We start from the raw sequence: 20335 nt of genomic DNA on the forward strand, positions 1-20335 counted from the left end.
TGTCCCCAGACTGTCCACTCTTCACGCCCCCCGCCACCAGCACGGACCATTCCCTGTCACTGCTCCCTGGATCCCGTCTGCCGTGCGCAGGCGAACACGCTGTCTGGGCCATCTCTGAGCGGGGAGCAGGCGCTCAGCGCTCTCTCCCTTAAACAAAGGTGTGTGCCCACCCCCCGGAAGCAAACCATGGACGCCCCTAATACGGAAATCGGGACAGCGAGCACTGAAGAGTCCCTCACAGTCCCGATTCCCTTTCCCCTGCAGTTCCGGCCCCGCGGGAAGACAGTCACCTAAGAGAGATCCTTCCTCGGGGAAGGACGGACGTTTCCTGGGGAGGAAATGGGCCCGGCAGTTCCCGGGGGAGGGGGGCACCCGAAGCCTGGGGGCGGGGAGGTGACTCAGGCAGTGACGGAGGTCGTCGGACTCCTCCAGTCCACCCTGGGGACTCGTGTCCACTCCCCTAGTGGGGAATGAACAAGCGTCACCGCAAGGGACTCTGCCTAAGGTGAAAAAATCTCCCCCCGAGACCCAGGGAGACAGCTGAGCGGGCAGAAGGCCTGCGTGGCCTGGGGGAGGCCTGGGTTCGAGTCCCCACAACGATGCTCCCCCCACCCCCCGAGCATGGAGCTAGAAGGAGCCCCTAGGCCCCAGTAGGTATGACGTGAGCAGAAACCAAGTGGCGACAAACCCACCGGGACCCAACGTCATCTGCAGCCAAGCCACGGGCAGTATGGCTGGGAACCACGGCGGGCGGTGCCTGTGGTGGGTTTGGGCCGACCACAGCTGGGTTCCTGGACAAGAGGAACGGGCTTGGGGGGCCAGGACGCCTTACCCTGTGATCCACCAGAAGGTGATCCTGGAGAGGAAGGAGGCTCCGGACTCCGGGCATGGGTTCTAGAACACACCGGGGGTGGGGGGGAGGGGAAAGGCGCTGTGAGACTCTGGGCACGGTGGGGAGCCTGGGGAAGTCGCTGACCCAACACGCTTCCCGCCCTGCCACGGAAGCCCCACACCTCGACAATGGATTTCTCTCGGACCCTGGGTGGACATAGAGAAACTTGTGGGGGCGCCTTCAGTTTCACCCTGCGAACGTCTAAGTGGAAAGCCGCAGCATGCCACAGGCCATGCCGCCACAACCCCCGCGGCAATCAAGGACGGAGCTGCGGCTGCCCCCAAGCTGCACCGTCCACCCACCCCCCATCCACTCCTCCCTCCAGCACCCACCCACCCACCCACCCATCCATCCACCCACCCATTCACTCATCCATCCACTCCTCTCCAGCATCCATCCACCCATCCATAATCCATCCACCCACTCATCCATCCATCATCTAGCTATTTGTTCACCATCCAACAACCCACCCATCCACCCACCCATCCATCCACCCATCCACCCATCCATCCACCCATCCATCCATCCATCCACCCATCCATCCATCCATCCACCCATCCATCCACCCATCCACCCACCCATCCACCCATCCATCCATCCATCCACCCATCCATCCACCCATCCACCCACCCACCCATCCACCCACCCATCCATCCACCCATCCATCCATCCATCCACCCATCCATCCACCCATCCACCCACCCATCCACCCATCCATCCATCCATCCACCCATCCATCCACCCATCCACCCACCCATCCATCCACCCACCCATCCACCCACCCATCCATCCACCCATCCATCCATCCATCCACCCATCCATCCATCCACCCACCCATCCACCCATCCATCCACCCATCCATCCATCCATCCACCCATCCATCCACCCATCCACCCACCCATCCACCCATCCATCCAATCATCACTATATCCATCCAACCATCCATCCATCCATCCATCCAATCATCACTATATCCATCCAACCATCCATCCATCCATCCATCCATCCATCCAATCATCACTATATCCATCCATCCACCCATCCATCCATCCAATCATCACTATATCCATCCAACCATCCATCCACCCATCCATCCATCCATCCATCCATCCACCCATCCATCCACCCATCCACCCATCCATCCATCCACCCATCCATCCACCCATCCATCCATCCATCCACCCATCCATCCATCTACCCACCCACCCATCCATCCATCCATCCACCCATCCATCCACCCATCCATCCATCCATCCATCCATCCATCCAATCATCACTATATCCATCCAACCATCCATCCACCCATCCATCCATCCAATCATCACTATATCCATCCAACCATCCATCCACCCATCCAATCATCACTATATCCATCCAACCATCCACCCATCCATCCATCCATCCATCCATCCAATCATCACTATATCCATCCAACCATCCATCCATCCACCCATCCATCCACCCATCCATCCAATCATCACTATATCCATCCAACCATCCACCCATCCATCCATCCATCCAATCATCACTATATCCATCCAACCATCCATCCATCCACCCATCCATCCATCCAATCATCACTATATCCATCCAACCATCCACCCATCCATCCATCCATCCATCCATCCAATCATCACTATATCCATCCAACCATCCATCCATCCAATCATCACTATATCCATCCATCCACCCATCCATCCATCCAATCATCACTATATCCATCCAACCATCCATCCATCCATCCATCCACCCATCCATCCATCCAATCATCACTATATCCATCCAACCATCCATCCACCCATCCATCCATCCAATCATCACTATATCCATCCAACCACCCATCCATCCATCCATCCATCCATCCATCCACCCACCCATCCATCCATCCACCCACCCACCCATCCATCCACCCACCCACCCATCCATCCATCCATCCATCCATCCATCTATCCATCCATCCTTCGCACACTTTTGGAGCACCTACGCTGGTCCATTCTGCAGGGTGCAAGTACCACCTCTATCCCCTGGAACCGTGTCAGTGTGTTTCCCTGATTCCTCTCTCTCTCACTCACTCATCAAATACCTCTGGAGCCACCGGAAGGCCCCTGGCACCAGGTACGCAAACCTGTGCAGCTTCCCCCCCCCCCACCACCCCTCTGGGAAGCAGCTGGGATGCCAGAATAACGGGCGGTGACAACAGCAGGAGGACCCAGGAGGACCCAGGAGGACCGAGGAGCACTACCTTGGGACGCCTCTTGGTGCCTGACCCACAGATCTCACGCAAGTGGGCCCAGAAGGTAGGTGCCAGCACCACCCTCACTGTGCAGTGAGAGAAACTGCCGTGAGCTCACCAGAGCCTTCCTGGGCGCAAAAGCAGCCCATCCGAGGTCGGGGAAGAAGGCCCGGAGAAGGGTCTGAAGAACGAGGACAGGGTGATGACCCTGGGGGGGGGGGACGAGAACAGGAAGGCGCTGCCGTGCAAAGGCCTGGGGGCAGCAGGAAGCAGAGCTGAACCCGGGAACCAAGACGGGATCTAGCGGAGCCGTGCACAGTCCACACTGCAGGCAGGTGAGGACATTCATCTACGGGTGATGGATGGACGGTTCCAGGTGGATTCTGAGCAAGTGCTCAGAGAAACTTCCCCCTGGAAACCTGCAGCGCCCCCAGTTCAGCAGCCTCCACAGAAAGGGGCGAAGACACGGGCCCAGCCCAGGCCATCAGAGGGGTCTGCGAACTAGCCGGCAAGGCCCTTGGCCGGGGGGTCTGGGTTTGGGGGCCACACCTGGCAGAGCTCAGAGGCTACTCCCGGATCCGTGCTGGGGTGGGGAACGGGGTCACCCTGGCGGTGCTCCCAGAGGGGGTCCCCAGGGCCGTCCCGGCGCTGAGTCAGCCCCCAGAGAGCTGAGCAGTTCCCACCACTAGCCGCCCGGACCCTTTACAACAGCGTCCCCCCAAGTGGGTGCCACGAGCCCAGGGAGGGCGCCGGAAGGATCCGGGGGTGCTGGCAGCCTGGCATGCAAGGAGGCGGCTTCCTGTTCGCTCCCTCAGAGAAGACGGCTTCGGGGGTGGGCGGGGGGGGCGAGTCTGTTTCCGAAAAGGGGCCCCAGTGGCCCCGATCTCTGGGAGCCTCTTTTGAAGCGGGTCCCCAGTGTCCTTCGAACGTCACCCGGGGAAGCGAGCAGGGTGGGCCCGGGACCCCATCCGAGGAGGAGGCTCTGTGCCCCTCCCACCTCTGACCCCGGGCCCCTGACTCTGAATGGGAGACCCCTCCCCAGCGCCCAGAGTCCCCGCCTGTGGGTAGGGACGGGGGGGGGGGGGGGGGGGGGAACGGCTGACCGGGATCCCAGAATAGACTCTGAGTCACGGGGCTGGCACGGGCCCAGCGGGGGAGGCCTGGGGTGACTCAGCAGGACGGAGTTCCCTACCCCACACCCGCCTGACCCCAGACAGCCCTGCGCCTGGCCGACCTCTGCCTTGAGGACGAGCCGCCGGAGACAGCACAGGGGCCTCCACCTTCCGGCCGGACCCCCAGCCCCTGCTGGGCTGCAGGTTCTGAGAGGGGCCAGGGCAGGAACAGCCAAGGCCCTTCCGAGCGCTGCCTTCCGGCCCCGTTACAGGGCACGGCCGGCAGGGTGGGCACCGGGAAGACCCCATCAAGGCGGGGACCCAGGGCGGGGGCTTGGCTTGGGGCAGGCATGAGCGAGGCCTAGCTCCGTCCCTGCCTGGGCTGGCGCGCAGCCCCCCACCAGCAGCGCCTGGTGAAGACCCCCGCAGGGCTCAGCCCCCAGCACGCACAGCTTCTGCACTTCCCAGCACTGGGCCCTCGAATTGTCCGAGGACGCCCACCCAGATCTAGCCCCCATCCCTCGGGCACCCCCAAGGAGCCCCGTCTGGCCCTGCAGGAAAAGGAAGGGGTCGCCGAGGTCGCAGAGGAAGAGGGACGGGTCTAACTGACGCCTCTCAGCCGCTGACCCTGGGCCCGGCCTGTCCACAGTGACCCTCGTGGTGACTTAGATGCCCGGCCAGGCCATCGACTCCCGAGGTCCAGCAGACAGGTCTGCTCCCCACACCGGGGTCCAAGTTACAGCGCCCACAGGCCGGCTCTACCTCCTCCCGCCTTGTCCAGGGAACTCTGCCGGACAGGACGGCAGGGGTACGTCTCCCAGACAGCTGGCGGGAGCACCCGGGCCGCTTGGGGAGACCCCGGCTCCAGCCGGCACTGACCCCCCGGCCCAGTGAGTGGGGGAGCGCTCAGGCCACGGGAGCAAGAGGCCTGTCTTGAGAACTGGGCCCGGCCCAGCCCGGTCAGCGCCCCAGGCCCTGGCACGAGATGCTGAGCCGCGTGGCCGTCAGATGCGTCCACCCTCGGGGCAGCCGCGGGAGGGCACAAACCCTCTCCCGTCCACACACCGTGGCACCCCACAACTGAGCACCGTCGGCAGCAGCGCCCCAGTGTCTGTGGAGGGGAAGGGGGGCCCAGGTCTCTGGGCGCCAAGGTGAGGTCCCCCGGGCACGGGGCTGACCGCCCACAGCAGGGTCAGGCTCCAGCACCACCAAGAGAGAAAAGGAATGTCCAGGTGAACCAGAGTCTGGCCCGCGAGGGGGCTCGGGGCTTCCCTGCCCCCGGGGAAGGGGCCAGTACACTCGGCGCAGCCGGCCAGTCCTGTCGGCCCAGGGCCCACGTGGGCGCTCCCGCACGCAGGAGGGAAAAGGAAGGCCTCTGGAAACTGGGGGTCCCTCCTGAGCAGAGCGTCCTGGTGAGCCAACATTTGACCAACAGCTGCTCATGGGGACACAGCCACAACCAAGACGCAGGCACAGGCACCCGGGGGAGGCAGTCAAGAGGGGGGCCCGCCTGCAGGTCGGGGGCCCACGGGGGTCCCAGGCCTGGCACTGCTGCTGTGAACTTTGTACATGTGCTCCCACACATGTCCCCGAAGGGCACACCAGAGAACAGACGGATACACACACAGGGACACGCAGACACACAGATGCACTTACAGCCAGACACGCATACACCGATACACACTCAGGCAGGCACACGCAGGCACATACCTGTACAGACACATGTACACAGACACACAGAGACATATGTTCTTGTACAGACACACATACACATACACATACATACATGCAGACACACATAGACACATACTTATGGCCACACACACAGCCACACTGCGCCCATCTCCCGCTCAGGTCTGGCTTCTCAGGAACCGAGGAACAGGCCTCTCGGGACACGCTCCAGGTCACCTGTCCACAGAGCTGTCCAGCGAGCAGTGGCCTCCGTGCAGTGTCCACCCTGGGGCCCTGTGGTGTCTGCCTTCCACGGAGGCTCAGGCCCACGGACCCACGAGAGCTGTTCCCCGCCGAGTCACCCAAATACAGCCTCAAACTCGCACCCCACAGGTTTCCGATCCCACCCCGGACAGAGCCGGCAGCTGCCCGCACCCCCCGGGCCCCGTCCTGCAGCCTCTCCCGCCTCCAGGCCTGGCCGGGCACATGCCCCTCACCTTCCTCCCACAGCCCTCGACCCAGGGCCTTTGCTCCTCCTGGAACTCCCTCTGTGGCCCCCTCGATCTCTGCCCTGCGGTGGGATTCGGGGAGCAGCTGCCCTGATGCTCCAGCAAAGCCTGCGTCGCCCGCCGCCACCCTCCCTACTCCCTTCCCCTCCCCCCCCACCCGCCACCACTGCCTGGCAGCTCCCCGAGTCCGGCCTTGCTGCGTCTGTCCACCCCGCGGCCCGGGTGCCCGTCACAGCAGAAGCCTCAGCCAGGCGACGCGGCGGCTTCGTTCGTTCACAGCCAGGACGCCGCCACTGGCCCCCGACTCCCCTGGCCCCGCAGACCCACTCACCGGGTCGTTGATGGTTTCAGAGAACAGGGGCGCGCGGTCCGAGAAGCAGGACAGCGCCAGCTGGACCAGCACGAGGGAGAAGTAGAGGTAGAAGGTGACATCCCGGAACACGTCCACGCGGGCGTCCTGGGGCGAGGCGGGACGGGGTGATCAGGGTCCAGGCGTGGCAGCGGGGGTGGGGGTGGGGGAGGGGAAGCGGAGGGGGGAGGAGAGGGGCCGGGGGAGGGGACCGGGAGGAATAGGGGAGGGGAGAGGCAGCGGAAGGCCGCCCCTGGCGAGCCCCGTCTCATCCCCCACAAGGCCACTGGGTGGGGGCCACGGGGGTCCACACAGGGACAGGCAAGCCGTGGGTAAGGACAGGGGGGTTCACTGCTGAGGCTGGAGGGGGTGAGCGGTTGAGCTCTGGAATCTGCCGATCTCCCTGACCCGCCCCTCTGCCTCAGTTTCCCCATCTCTAACACACAGGGCCGTTCCCACCTCCTGGGGAGCACGCGGGAGCTCCTAGCTGGGGGGGGGAGGCCACCGGCACCCAGCGGGTGCAGACCTGGGGTGTCCCCCGAACACCCTCCCGAGGGTGCCCCCAGGCCGGCCGCCGGCTCCCTCAGCACTGAGGCTGACGTACCCTGGCAGCCGTGTTGCGCGGGCACCTGGGAGGGAGCGGCGGGACCCACACGTGGGGCCAGGCCCTTGGGAAACTCGCGCCCGGTCAAGTCGAGGCCAGCTACCCGGGGACCGTGTCCAGGCCGGTGGCCCTCGGCAGGACAGACAGCCGGCGGTGTAGACGGGAGGTGCTGATGGGCGTTGCCGGAGAAGCACTCGCTCACTCTCCGCCCTGGAGGCCGGCATGGCGCACGCTCCTCTGAACCCTGAGGGACACTTCAGGGACCCCGGGGGACGGTAGGGGGGGGGGGCAGCGTGGCACCTGCCTGGCTCGTTGCCAGGGACTTGGCAGCTGGGGGGTGGGGTGGGATGAGGAGCAGGGGGACCTGGGGAGCTACGAAGAAGAGGCCGCCACCCCCCTCCCCCAAGAAGGTTCTAGAACACATGCCAGAAGAGGCAGGAAGTCCCCGCGGGAGGGGTTGGCCCCAGGGACACCAGGCCCTGGCGCCAAGGCGACGGCCCTGCAGGCGGGCACACGCGAGGCGGCGCTCACCTCCTTGAAGGCGGCCATGATCCTGGACCGCAGGGTGGCCGCGGCACACAGCAGGGCGGTCAGCCAGAAGATGAGCATGACGCCGGAGGACTGGACGCCCTTCCCGCGCTCCAGCTGGATCAGGAAGGTGGCGAGCAGCTGCAGGGGAGAGGCGCGAGTGGGTCGGGGCAGGCGGTGGCCTCGGCACCCGCGGCCCCCACGTCCTGGCTGGGGCGCGGGCGGACGGCTGCCCGCGGGGGGAGGGTGGCCCAGGCCAAAGGTGTCTCTGTCCAGGGGCTGGAGCGACAGCACAGCGGGGAGGGTGTCTGCCTTGCACGCGGCCGACCCGGGTTCGAGTCCCAGCATCCCACATGGTCCCCCGAGCACCGCCAGGAGCAACTCCTGAGTGCATGAGCCAGGAGGAACCCCCGAGCCTGGCCAGCTGTGATGCGAGGGAAAAAAAGAGCAAACCAAAACAAAACCACGTCTCTGTCCTGCCATGTGGCTCTTGTCCTCCGCAGCCTCACACGGGGGGAGCGGGGTCCCTCCCTGAGACGCGGGGGGTCCCAGCTCCGTGAACTGTGGCCGGCAGCATGCCCAGACGGAGAGGCCAGAGCCAAGGGACAGCGGGGAGGGTGCTGGCCTTGCACGCGGCCCACGAGGGCTGGATCCTGGCACCCCCCAGACCCCCACTAGTTGTTACCTGTGAGCCGGGAGTAAGCCCTGCGCCCTTCCAAGTGTGGCCCCCAAACTAAACCAAATACGTTACACTTGTTAAGAACTTTCTAGGCTTCCCTGGGGACCCAGAGACGCCACAGGGAAGAGCCTCCTGTCAGGGCACGTGGCTGTGGGCACGGGACCGCGGCCTCGGCTGGGGGCTGCTGTGTGACCCTGAACAGCGCCCGTCACCTCTCTGTGCCTTTGTCTCTTCACCAGTGAAACCGGGGGCGCAGCAGGGCCTGACTCAGAGGATGCAGGATCACATGAATCCAGTTTCTAGATGCGCTCGATTCCCGGAGCTCAGCCCCAAGGAAGCAAAGCCACTGCCCCGGCCACTCCCCTGACCCACCCCCCAAGCCGGGCATTTCTTCCTGCTGGCCCTTGCCTCCTGCCCCCTACACCACGGACCCTCCAGGGCCTCTGGCTCCCAGGCAGTGAACACAAGGAAGTGGAGGAAATGGCACCACGGAGGGGAGGGCTGGCCGGAGGGCTGCGTGGCCACTGTGGCCCGCAGGCCAGCACACACCCCGGGTCCAGCCTGCGGCCCAGGCTCGTGGGAAGCAGCGTCCAGGGGAGCTTCTGGATTTTCTCCGTCCCAGCACCACGCGTGTGGCGGGGGCAGGGTCTGGGCCCGGCGTCCACTTACCATGGTGATGCCCAGGAGGGTCGGGCTGACCAGGAGCACAGGGGCCGGGGCCCTGCCCACGCTTCTTTCCCAGAAGGCGTAGAAGAGGTCGGCCCAGCACACCAGCCACAGAAGGAGCCCCAGGGCCTGCGGAGACACGGGCGGCTCAGGGGCACGGGGGTCGCGGCACAGGCGGGCACACGCACACACACACACACACACACACGCACACGCATGGGGACACACACAGGCACACATACACACACGCGTGGGCACACACACATACACGCAACACACACAGGGACACATACACACGCCCACATACACACATGCACACGCGGGAACATGCACTACACATACGCACACACAACACACGAATACATTCAGATGCGCGCACACAACACACAACACGAACACACACAGCACACATACACACACAGCGCAGCTCAGAGGCACCGGCTCCCGACACACCTGGACACACGCACACATGGGGACACATACACTCATGCACATACACACACGTGCATTCACAGGAGGACACGCACACACACACAACACACGCATACATACACAAGCACACACAAAGGCACACACACATACACACATGCACACACCGCACCACGCCCCCGGGGCCCACCAGAAGGGGTTTCCTGAGTGCTGAGTCAGGAGTTCCCTCTGAGTATGGCTGGGTGTGGGCCCACACACACACACACACACACACACACACACACACACACACAGAGCATGTGTAGGAGGGAAGACCCGATTCTGCCCTGCACACACTCACAAAGCAGGTCTGTCACTGGCCCCGTGAGCAGTGGCTGGGGACACTGGGGCTCCGGGCGGCCGCGACGCTGGCTGCTGGCCGAGAGCCAGTCAGGCCGCGTCCCGGTCTGTCTATGTTCGAGCCCAGCCGCCACGGCTTCATTTCCCGCGGCCTCCCCCCCCCAGAACCCCCCAAACCGAGCTCCTGGGGCCCATCCGGCAGAAGCGACGTTGCTGGTGGTGTGGCTCGACCCCCTGCCCGCGCCGGGCCTCCCGCGGGACTCACGGTTTTGGCCTTGTTGAGGTGCGTCATCTGGATGTAGCCGCGGTCGTGGCGGGACAGGTAGAGGAAGTAGCAGGGGAAGCAGGCCCAGAGGTAGAGGCAGGGCGCCCAGGCCAGAGCCGTGTTCTGGAAGCACTTGGTGAAGTCGGGGTTGCTGGTGTTCCACGTGACGTTCCAGTCCTGCCACAAGGCACAGGCGGGGGCTCAGCGGGAGGCGGTGGGGGGGGTCCAGGTCCCCGGGCACCTCCCTCCTGGCCCAGGCACGTCTTTTGTGTGTCCGTCTGTGTAAGCCCGCGGGGAGATGGGGGTGCAGTGCCAGAGATCGAACCCGAGGCCTCCGGCTAGTAAGGGAATCCCCGAGGGTGGTCTGTGAGCCAGACCGGCCTCTGCTCCCACCCAGCCCCCGAGGAAGGGTTCTCTGGGGACCGGCCTCCTTCCTGGTGCTCCCCTGGCTCTCCACTTCCTCCCCAGCCCCAGCCCTGGGGCAGGGACGAGCACTTTCGCCACCATCACCCTCCGCCGGCCCCACCCATGCCCACCGCCCTCCTCACTTCGGCCCTCCCCCCCACCTTCCTCTCCCACCGTTGCCCCCTGCGGCTAATCTGCCTCACCTCACTGCAATGTCCTCTCAGCAGGGAGGGGACCCGCCCTGTGACCCCCCTGAATTCTGCGGTGCTAACTGATTCCTCTCTCTCCGAAGGGCAGTGCCCAGCACAGAGCTTGGCAGGCCGGCCAGCGTCCTGCAGCGTCAGGTAAACCCCAGAATCCAAGACAAAGTCGGGGCAACTGGGCCCTGGAGTCTGTGTGCCTCGGCCCAGCAATATCCCCCCCACACACACATAGGAAGGGGTGATGCTTCTCTCCTTCTGCGTCTCACCAGGTGCGGGCAGAGCACGGGGCCTTCCAGCAGCTGCCTTGGAAGCACGTGGTGGGGAGTTCAAACCCCGGGGGTCCCACACGCACTGAGTGGGATCCCGGCAGCCTGGATGTCTCTGGTTACCAGAAGCTCGAGGGATTTTCAAGCCGCACACCACAACCAGGCGCGTGAGAGCAGCACAAGGACCCCTGAGTCCCTCCACCCTCTGTGAAAGGGGTGTGAGCGTCTGAGCCTCCCTCGCTCCGACCCCCAACAAGCACAGCAACTAAGACAAAAGCGAGGAGATGCCTGCCTTGCACACGGCTGACGCAGGTCGACCCCCAACATCCCACAGGGTCCCTCGAGCACTGCTGGGGGTTACTCCTGAGTGCAGAGCCATGAGTGAGCCCTGAGCACCAAGTGTGTGTATATGTCTGTCCTGAGTACTTCAAACCAGAAAGCGAGAGGGAACTCAACAATGCGAAGCTGTGGGACTAGTAGGCACCGCTGAAAAAGGGTGAACTGGGGCTGGAGAAAGAGTACAAGGGCTAGGGCACTTGCACTGCACAAGGCAACCCCAGGTCAATCCCTGCACCACATATGGTTTCCCAAGCACCACCAGGAGTGACCTACGAGCATCGAGCCAGGAGTGGCCCCCAAGTGCTGCAGGAGATGGACCAGCCCCCCCATCCCAGATGGCTCAGATAGGGGGAGGTGAGGAGGTCACTCAAGCAGCAGAGCACGTGCCTGGCCCCAGGCTTGATCCCCAGCAACGAAGGGTGCGGCTCCATAACAATATGATTGAAGAAAAAGAAAAATAAATCTAAAGAAAAATGACTGACTGTGGTGGCCAAGACGTAAAGGCTCTGGGCTTAAAGAAGAAGCGAGAAAGGGATATCAAGGAAGTTCCCCAGAGCTGTGATTATTCTGGACATACCCAGAGATAAAAGCCCTTCTTGGAACCAAGATCTCTGAAAAGTAAACTTCAATGGGCCAACACAATGAAAGAGACTTAGCGAGGAAACTTCCAGAAACAAAGAAAGCCCCCCCCTCGGAGGACAAAGGTCCTGCCTCTCCGGGCTGGGAACTCAAGACACAGCCCCCCTCCCTCCGGAGAGAGAAAGTGACCCTGGAGCAGAGGAGAGAGAATGCAGGTAGCTTGAAGGGGTTTCACACCACTCCTAACCCCTCAGGTGCGGAGCAAAGGGGATTCAGCTGGGGGGGAGGGGTGGGGGGCCGGGGAATGATACACGGCTTCTGGTCCGGAGGGAATCTGCCCAGAACGCACGCAGGGGTCACTCCGCAGGAACGCGAACCAGACGTCCCTCTCCCAGACCTTTCAGGGGCCCGGCCCTGGTCGGACCCCTCAGGGCGGCTTCTTAGCCCCTCTCCGTGTTAAGAGCCTCCTGGGTCCCCGCCTGCCTCCCCACCAGCCTGGACTCCTGCCCGCGTCCACGGTGAATATCCGGCCCCGACGATGAGCTCCCACAGCTGTTCGTTGCCTCGTCCACCCGCGGACCCCTCCATCCGGCTCCCCGCAGCCCTCGCACCCATCCCCCGCCCTCCTGCCCCTTCCCCTTGCAACCACCCAGCACCCATCCACATCACCCCCCTCTGCCCACCCAGGTCACTGTCTCTCTTTGAGACCAAGGAGTCACGGATTTGGGGGGGGAGGGGAAACTGTTTCCAAAGATCCCAGATGAGAGACGGTGACGTCTTCCTTCTCGGACCCAGAGGTCTCGTCCCCCACCCGATGGGCAGAAGCGCCAAGTCCAACATCCGGTGCGCTCTTCCCCGGGGCCGGCACATACAGCGCCTCTCCTGCTTCTCCAAGAGGCCTCTCTGACGCCTCCCCTCCACTGGCTTGCCTGCTTGCACAGGGATCACTCCTGGCTCTGCACTCAGGAGTGACTCCTGGCAGTGCTCAGGGGACCCTATGGGATGCTGGGAATCAAACCCGGGTCAGCCGCGTGCGAGGCAAACGCCCTTCCCGCTGTGCTATTGCTCTTGCCTGGCCCCCACTTTCTTACTTGGCTTTTTCGCTTCTCACTTAAAGTGCTCCTGACCAGTGGCTTTTCCAAGAGGTCTCTCTGACGCCCCCCGCTTTCTTTCTTATGTGGCTTTTTCGCTTCTCACTTAAAGTGCTCCTGACCAGTGAACCCTGATCTGTTCTGTTCCTGCAGCTTCACTTCCTTTCTCCTGAATGAAAGGTTGACGTGACCAGCCATGACCCTGGCCCCAGCCCTGGACCCAAATTCTCTCCTCTTTAAGGATAAACGGTCTCCTGGGCATCCTTCAAGCACATAACTTTACGCACAGGTAGCCAAAATAAATGTGGTTTTCTGCCATCCAGTGGGAGGAGGCATGTCCCACGCACTCGCCTCTCTCTCTCTCTCTCTCTCTCTCTCTCTCTCATAATAATAGTCTTCAAGAAACTCAAGAACGTTCCTTCCTCGCACTGCCTTCAACAGTCTCCTCCTCCTTTGTTCTGCCTGGATTCCACTGGAGATCTGACTTCATTTCATCCACCCCCTGCTGATCAGAGGCTGGGCTGACCTCACAGGCCAACCATGTGGCAGGCAGACAGACAGGGAGCACGGGAAGCACACGCAAGCGCGCGTGTTTGGGCCACGACTCCGTGCACCTGAACCAGCTCAGCAGCAGGGGTCACGGCCTTGAGATGCAGTCGGTGCCCTGCGCAGGGGCCGCGTCAACCCATACGCCACCTGATGAGCTACAAGGAGAGTCCCGGCCCCAGCCACGGTCCCTGCCAATCTGATCGCGGGGAAAGAGCTCCTTGTACTTTGGCTCCCTGTACTTCTCTTTTCTGCTGTGTGACGCTGAACACTGGCTGCAGAGAAAATCTACCCGCAGGCCGGGTCTCCTGCTCGGAGGACGCCGGTCCTAGAAAACGCATCACCTGACTGTTCCTCTCACCTGGGTACAGGCCTTCACTAGCTCCCTCTAGGAGCCCACCTGCGCTGGGGCGCATGGGCACCCAACGGACACCCCGTTCCGTTCCGTGTCTTCCACAACCACTCCTGCCCATGTCAACTCAGGTGTTCAGGCCAAAGCATGTCCGACAAGCATGCCCCAGGCAAGGTCTCCGGCAAGAAAATTCAGGAAGACCGAGGTCCAGCCCTTCAAACTAAGGTCCTCTGGGGACACCCTCTTGCGAGATGCCCTCCAGGCAAGGCGCTGGGCCTTAACAGACTGCTCTGCCCCCCGCAAAACTCAGCCTAGACACGCTGCCGTGGGGAAGCCTTCTTCCTCGACCGGAAAACAGCACCCAGGGCTGCCGGTGGGGACCTGGGTTCCACCCCCATGACCGCAGGGGACGCTAACGGCCATCACCAGAGCTGGGCAAAGCCCCTGACTCAAACCCCACACCCCAAACCCTCCCTCTCACTCCCAGGTCAAGCCAGCCCTGGTCCCTACAGGTCCTCAGAGGGCGTCCCCAAGGTCCTCGGCTTTGCCTGTCCCCCCCCCCCCCCAGCTCAGCAGGTAACCAGACCATTGGGTAAACAAAGTCCGGGCCACACCTTCCTGCCAGCATTGATTTCCTACTTGACTTGTTTTTTAAACAGACAGAATGTCACCTCGACCAGTGATTTTGTGGCCAGGGCGAAATGCACGAGGCCTTCCTGTCCCCCCCTCCGTCCTGGCTTCCTTTAGAAGGGTGCAGGCCCCCAGGTGGGCTTCCTGCTAGGGCCCGTGGCCTAGAGCCAGGCTGGCCAGGTAAAGCCCCGTTTTGATTTCCGACCATCTGCAACCGACCCAATTAACTGGAGCAGGACAGGGACCTCACGGGATTCACCCTCCTGCTCCCCCGTGCTGTGAACAGCCCTATCTTAGCCCGGCGCATAGTAGGTGCTCAAGAAACACTCTTAAATTGTAGGTGGGACAGACGGCGGCGCCCCACCCTGCATGGGTGTACATCGCCCGGTCCTCTGGCCCATTCTCCGGCGCCCTTCTCATCCTGTGCTCCAAACCTCCTGCTGATTCTGGGAGGGCGGCTCACTTCACAGGCAAAGCCATCCAGGCCTTCAGGTTGGCTGATGAGAAACCTGCACGTGGACCAACGACTCTGTGACTGGCTGAGGGGAACCCTGCACATGGGTCCTTCACTTTGCCGCCATCGTGGGGGGACTTTGGCCCTTGCTGATCAACACGCCTTCATCTACCCTCACACACCACACACACACACACACACACACACACAGAATTAACTTCCCAGGGTGAGCAGGGCTGATCGGCATGGCCAGTCCGAGTGAAGGACCCACGTGCAGGGTTCCCCTCAGTCAATCACAACAGAGTACGTGACCCTGTGCTGGCCGTCTTTCAGCCAATCACAGTCGTTGGTCCCAATCCTGCTCCAGTTAATTGGGCACAACGGGGACAAGACTCAGAGACTATAAAATCCAGCTCCCGGACGAGACCAGTGCAGTCTCCTGCCCCCGCACCTGGGTGTTCCTTCCCGGGGCCCCTTGGCCCCCGCACCTGGGTGTTCCTTCCCGGGGCCCCTTGGAGGGGAGCGGGTTGAGCCTTCCTCCCCGCCCCGACCGGGGCTCCGGCAGCCGAAGACCTCCAGGACCAGCCACCACCATGCTGAGACCACTCTCCGCACACATGAAGGTACTGGCAGAGGGACAAAGCCACGCGGGTTCCGGGGCCGAGATCTCCAAGCCTACTCGAATTGGAGTCGAGCATCTTCCACCCAGATCCTCCAAATTCCAGTAGGCAGGGGTCACACCACCACCTGGCCCCCTGGCGCCGTGTAATCCCATCAGTGGCCAAGACTCAGAGACTATAAAATCCAGATCCCGGAAGCGCGCAGCCACATTTGCGGCCGCGCGACATCTTATCAGAACTTTTTTTTATGACATCTTATTCTCTCATTCCTACTTCGGACAAACTGGCAGGCTACCGAATGTAGCCTGCCCCCACGGCAGAGTCTGGCAAACTCCCCGTGGCGTACCCAATATGCCAAATACCAGTAACAATGATGGGTCTCATTCTCCTAAGGAGCCTTGAATATAATCTCAGGGCTAGGATGAAGGAGACGTTACTGGGGCCTGCTTGAGGCAATTGACGAATAACAGGATGATGAATGAATGAATGAACGGGGACAAGGGCAGCGCTGAGGGTGAGACAGTGGGCACGGCTGTGTGTGCAAGGACACGTTGGCGGTCATCCTTCCGTCCAGAGGGAGGGCGCAGGGGTGAGGCTGGGGGGTGGGTGCTCCCTGCCCTTCAGAGGCAGCTGTCCTGTCCTTTCTTCAAAACGCACTTACTGGGGCTGGAGCCGTAGCACAGCAGGGAGGGCGTTTGCCCTGCACACGGCCGACCCGGGTTCGATTCCCAGCATCCCATCGGTCCCCCCCCAGAGCACCGCCAGGAGTCATTCCTGAGTGCAGAGCCAGGAGGAAGCCCCGAGCATCGCCGGGTGTGACCCAAAAAGCGAAGTGAATAAAATTAACACACATTTACTGCTGCCCTGAAACCTTGAGGACCGTGCTACTTGCCTCTGGGGTTGTGTGGGGGGCGGGGAGGAGGAGCCACGGATGTGCCAGGCCCCAGACAGGCACGCCCAGGCACACAGGTGCCCTGCTCCCAGTGACAGCTGCGCCCGAGGGCAGCAGGGAAAGTTCATGTTTACCATCAGATTCCCGTGCCCTCCTCCCTGCCTTCCTTCCTCCCTCTCTCCCCGCCCCGCCCCGCCCCGCCCCCACCCCCTTGGTCAGCTGACCATCTGGCGCCGCAGAAGCGGGGAGCCCCTTCCTTTGCTCAGCATTTCTGCGAGGAGGAGGAGGACCCACCCGATGACCCGCTGGGCTTCCCCCAAGTGTCCTCAGATGCTCCTCGCTTCCTCGCTTCCTCCTGCCGCTTCCGGAACCGACTGAGGCGCTGGCCCGAGTCGGCGGGGCGTGGCCACTTGACTCCTATCTCCTACCAACGGTCCCGTCCCCACGCCGGCTCCGAACCGCCCGGGCTGCCCCCAGAAGGTCGCGAATCACACCCGGTCCCACCTGTGCTTGCCAACACCCTTCCGCCCGGGGCGTGTCATGCCGACCCGGGTCCCAGCTGCTGGGACCGAGCTGGAGGGCTGGCAGGACCCCCGGGCTGCCTCCTCCAGCCCCAGCACCGCCAGGAGGCCACACCACAGGCCTGAGCCACAAGCCGAGGCCTCTGCATGCGCGACACTTGCTTCCCCGGCCACCCTGGGCAGGCGTCCAGCCACCCCCGGGAGGAAGGAAGGTGCTTTCCAGGGAGGCTCAGGGCAGAGACAAGTCCGGGGCACAGGTCGGCCCACACAGGGGCTCGAACCCTATCTGGCGGCCACAGCGTTCCTCGCGCCCCTCCTCCCCTCCCCCCGCCCCTCCGGCACCGGCCCTGGAGGAATGCCCCACCCCAGCAAGCTGAGAACTGGCGGTTTCTGGGAGCCCGCAGGGAGGTCAGCCCTGAGCTGGGCTGCAGACAGGAATCCTGTTTACGGACACAGCACGGGGCGTCCAGCTCCCACTGGTGTCTGGAAGGATCCGGAAAGGCAGCCCGGTGACCCAGCCAGAGGCGGCATGGGTGGACAGTGGCCGCGGGCGGACAGCCGGGCTGGGAGTGAGGCCCCTGGCCCCCCCACCCCCCGCTCACCACCACCACCATGAGGTGTTGTTGCGGCCTGGCCTGGGCCAGAAAAGGGTGGGGAGTGACCGTGAGAACAGCAGCGCCTGGACTCGCTCCCGGCACCTGGCAGACGGGGACCCTCACGCCCAGCACGGCCTGAAGGTGCCCAACCCATGCCCAGAGCACGTCCGCAGCAGAGAGAAAACGGCTCCCGGGGCCCAGTCAGCCGGCCCAGCCTGGGGCCCCTCCACAGTGGGGAGCAGGGGGCCCTCCCCCCCCCAGCACACGCCTGCCCTCCCCTTCCCTAGCGAGGTCCGGCTCTTGCCCTGGTCACGTCCTCTTCCTCCTCCCTGCCAACAAATGGGGGGTGGGGGGGCACATGGGCGATCAGGCCGGTGCCAGGCCCAGAGGCAAGTCTGGGGAACCAGCAGTTCCCGGGCCAGGGGCCGGCTGGCTTCCTTCCACGCACAGAGCACCCCATGCTGAGCCATGGGGACAGCAGGCTACCGCAGCCCACGGGCACGAAGAGGAGAGGGTGGACGTGTCCAGGCCAAGGGCGTGCAGGGTGGCAGAGCGTGGCGGGAGGTGGCACCGTGTGCGCCGTCAGACAGAAGGACCGACGAGGAGGAGGAAGGGTCCTGAGGAGAAGGAACAGAGCCAACGTCGGGGAGAACAGGTGCAAAGGCCCTGAGGCACAGAGCGGCCAGTGTGACTCAGCAGGGATAATGGAAGGGACAGGTAAGGACAGGCTGTGGCTGTGACTCTGACTTAGGGTGACACCGGGGCCCGTGGGTGGCCTCGCCTCCTTCAATCTCCATTCCCACCCAGTGGCTCTCCATCAGAGGCGACGTGTGACCCAGGGGGCGCCTGGAGACCTGTCTGGTGACCCCGCTGTGACAGGACGGAGAGGCTGGAGTCAGCTCTCGCAGGACGACCCACAGCAGAGACATGCATCTCTACAGGGCACGATGTGGGAAATACTTCTGGGGTTTTTGGCTTGTTTTTGTTTTTTTTTGAGGAAGAGCCACAGCCTGGCTGAACTCAGCCCTCACTCTCAGCTCTGCACGCAGGGGTCTCTCCTGGCGGCACTCCAGGGGCCACTGGGGACGCCGCGGACCAAACCCAGGTCAGCCAGGCGCCAGGCAAGCGCCCTCCCCGCTGTACTATCGCGGGGCCCCCAGATAAAGAACGCTCTCCAAACCTCACTTTGTGTGTGTGTCTTTTTGGGCCAGGCCTGCTCAGGGGTTCCGCCTGGCTCTGCATTCGGGAACCGCTCCTGGTGGTGCTCAGGGGACGCTGCGGGATGCTGGGGATCGAACCCGGGCAAACACCCTCCCTGCTGAACCATCACTCCGGGCCCCATCACATCGCACTTTTCACTGTTCGACTTTCCACTCCAGCCGTCTGTCCTAAGTGTCACTTTTACCGGGCGGGTATGACGGGGCGTCAGCGTGCACACGTACATGCGTGCGTGTGCTTCCTCGGTCACAGGACAAGTTCGTGGGAGTATACACAAGCCTCCTGAACAACACTCGGGCTCCAGCTGCTCAGGGCCACGAACACGCGGGCTCTGCTCTGTGCCCAGCAACCCAGTCGCCACGGGGTGGGTGTCCCTGAACTCAGCCCCGGTGGATACCAAGGTAACGGCCGTGGTGAAATTCAAGGGTCTGGGTTCCTAGCCCCTGCACTGCGCAGTGTTCAAGGGGTGTGTGTGTGTGTGTGTGTGTGTGTGTGTGTGTGTGTGCCCGCGTGTGCGTGTGTAAAGCCAAGAGCGAAAGGCCCGTGCACGTATTCCTCCTCAAGCAAGCTCAGGGGTCACCCCCAGCGTTGCTCAGGGGACCACATGGGTGCCAGGGATTGAACCCAGTTTGGCCACCTGCAGCACAAGTCCCCTGGGTGCTGGACTCTCTCTGGCCACCGCCTACACTTCCATCCTCCCCTCTCTGCGCAAGAAGAGGTGCAGCAAATAGGCCGACGTGGGCTTGTGGGGAGGGGCTGGTCATCCACGGAACCAGGGAGCGTGGGCTGCCACATGGGAGGCCCAAGCTCATCTCCAGCACCCACACTTGCCGGGGCACCATTGGGGGTGACCCCCATGCACGAAGCGGGCAGGAGCCCACTGGGTGTGCAAAATGAACATGTTTCTGGTGTACAGGTGCGCATGTGTGTCGTGTGTGCGTGTGTCAGAGTGCGTTGACGCATCTGTCTGTGAGAGCGAGGTGGACCCGTGAGTTGGCCGCTGGCAACCGTGCGGTGTGGACACGGAGCGCCAGGGGCTCTGAGGGGGTTTTCCTGTCCTTGGGAGGGTCTGGATTCATGGCAGAGACAGGGTTGCCCACTTTGGGGCCGGAGCCAGAGCACAGCAGGGAGAGGGCTCTGGCCTTGCACGCCGCTGATCTGGCTGGGTTCAACCTCGGCATCCCATAGGGTCCCCGGAGCAATGCTGGGCGTGACTCTGGTGTTTTTTATGGCAGGAGAATGCATGCAGGGGCCTTCCCTTGCTTCACACACACACACACACACACCCCTGAGCACAGAGCCAGAAGTAACCCCTGGGCACCGCCAGGCATGACCCCCCCACAAACC

General features: G+C 63.0%; 1 protein-coding gene across 1 annotated transcript in view; it reads right to left on the reverse strand.

Annotated features, from left to right (window-relative positions):
* The window catches only part of ABCC1 (ATP binding cassette subfamily C member 1), a 77947-nt gene that overhangs the window by 44491 nt on the left and 13121 nt on the right, over positions 1 to 20335 (reverse strand). The window contains exons 2-6 of the mRNA XM_056134737.1: positions 10277 to 10453; positions 9247 to 9372; positions 7902 to 8039; positions 6749 to 6874; positions 833 to 894 (exon numbers count right to left, since the gene is read on the reverse strand). Coding sequence (XP_055990712.1) covers positions 833 to 894; positions 6749 to 6874; positions 7902 to 8039; positions 9247 to 9372; positions 10277 to 10453 — 629 coding nt within the window. The remainder of the gene's footprint in view (positions 1 to 832; positions 895 to 6748; positions 6875 to 7901; positions 8040 to 9246; positions 9373 to 10276; positions 10454 to 20335) is intronic.

The sequence above is a fragment of the Sorex fumeus genome, unplaced genomic scaffold, assembly GCF_029834395.1.
Source record: "Sorex fumeus unplaced genomic scaffold, SorFum_2.1 ptg000102l, whole genome shotgun sequence".
Classification (NCBI taxonomy): domain Eukaryota; kingdom Metazoa; phylum Chordata; class Mammalia; order Eulipotyphla; family Soricidae; genus Sorex; species Sorex fumeus.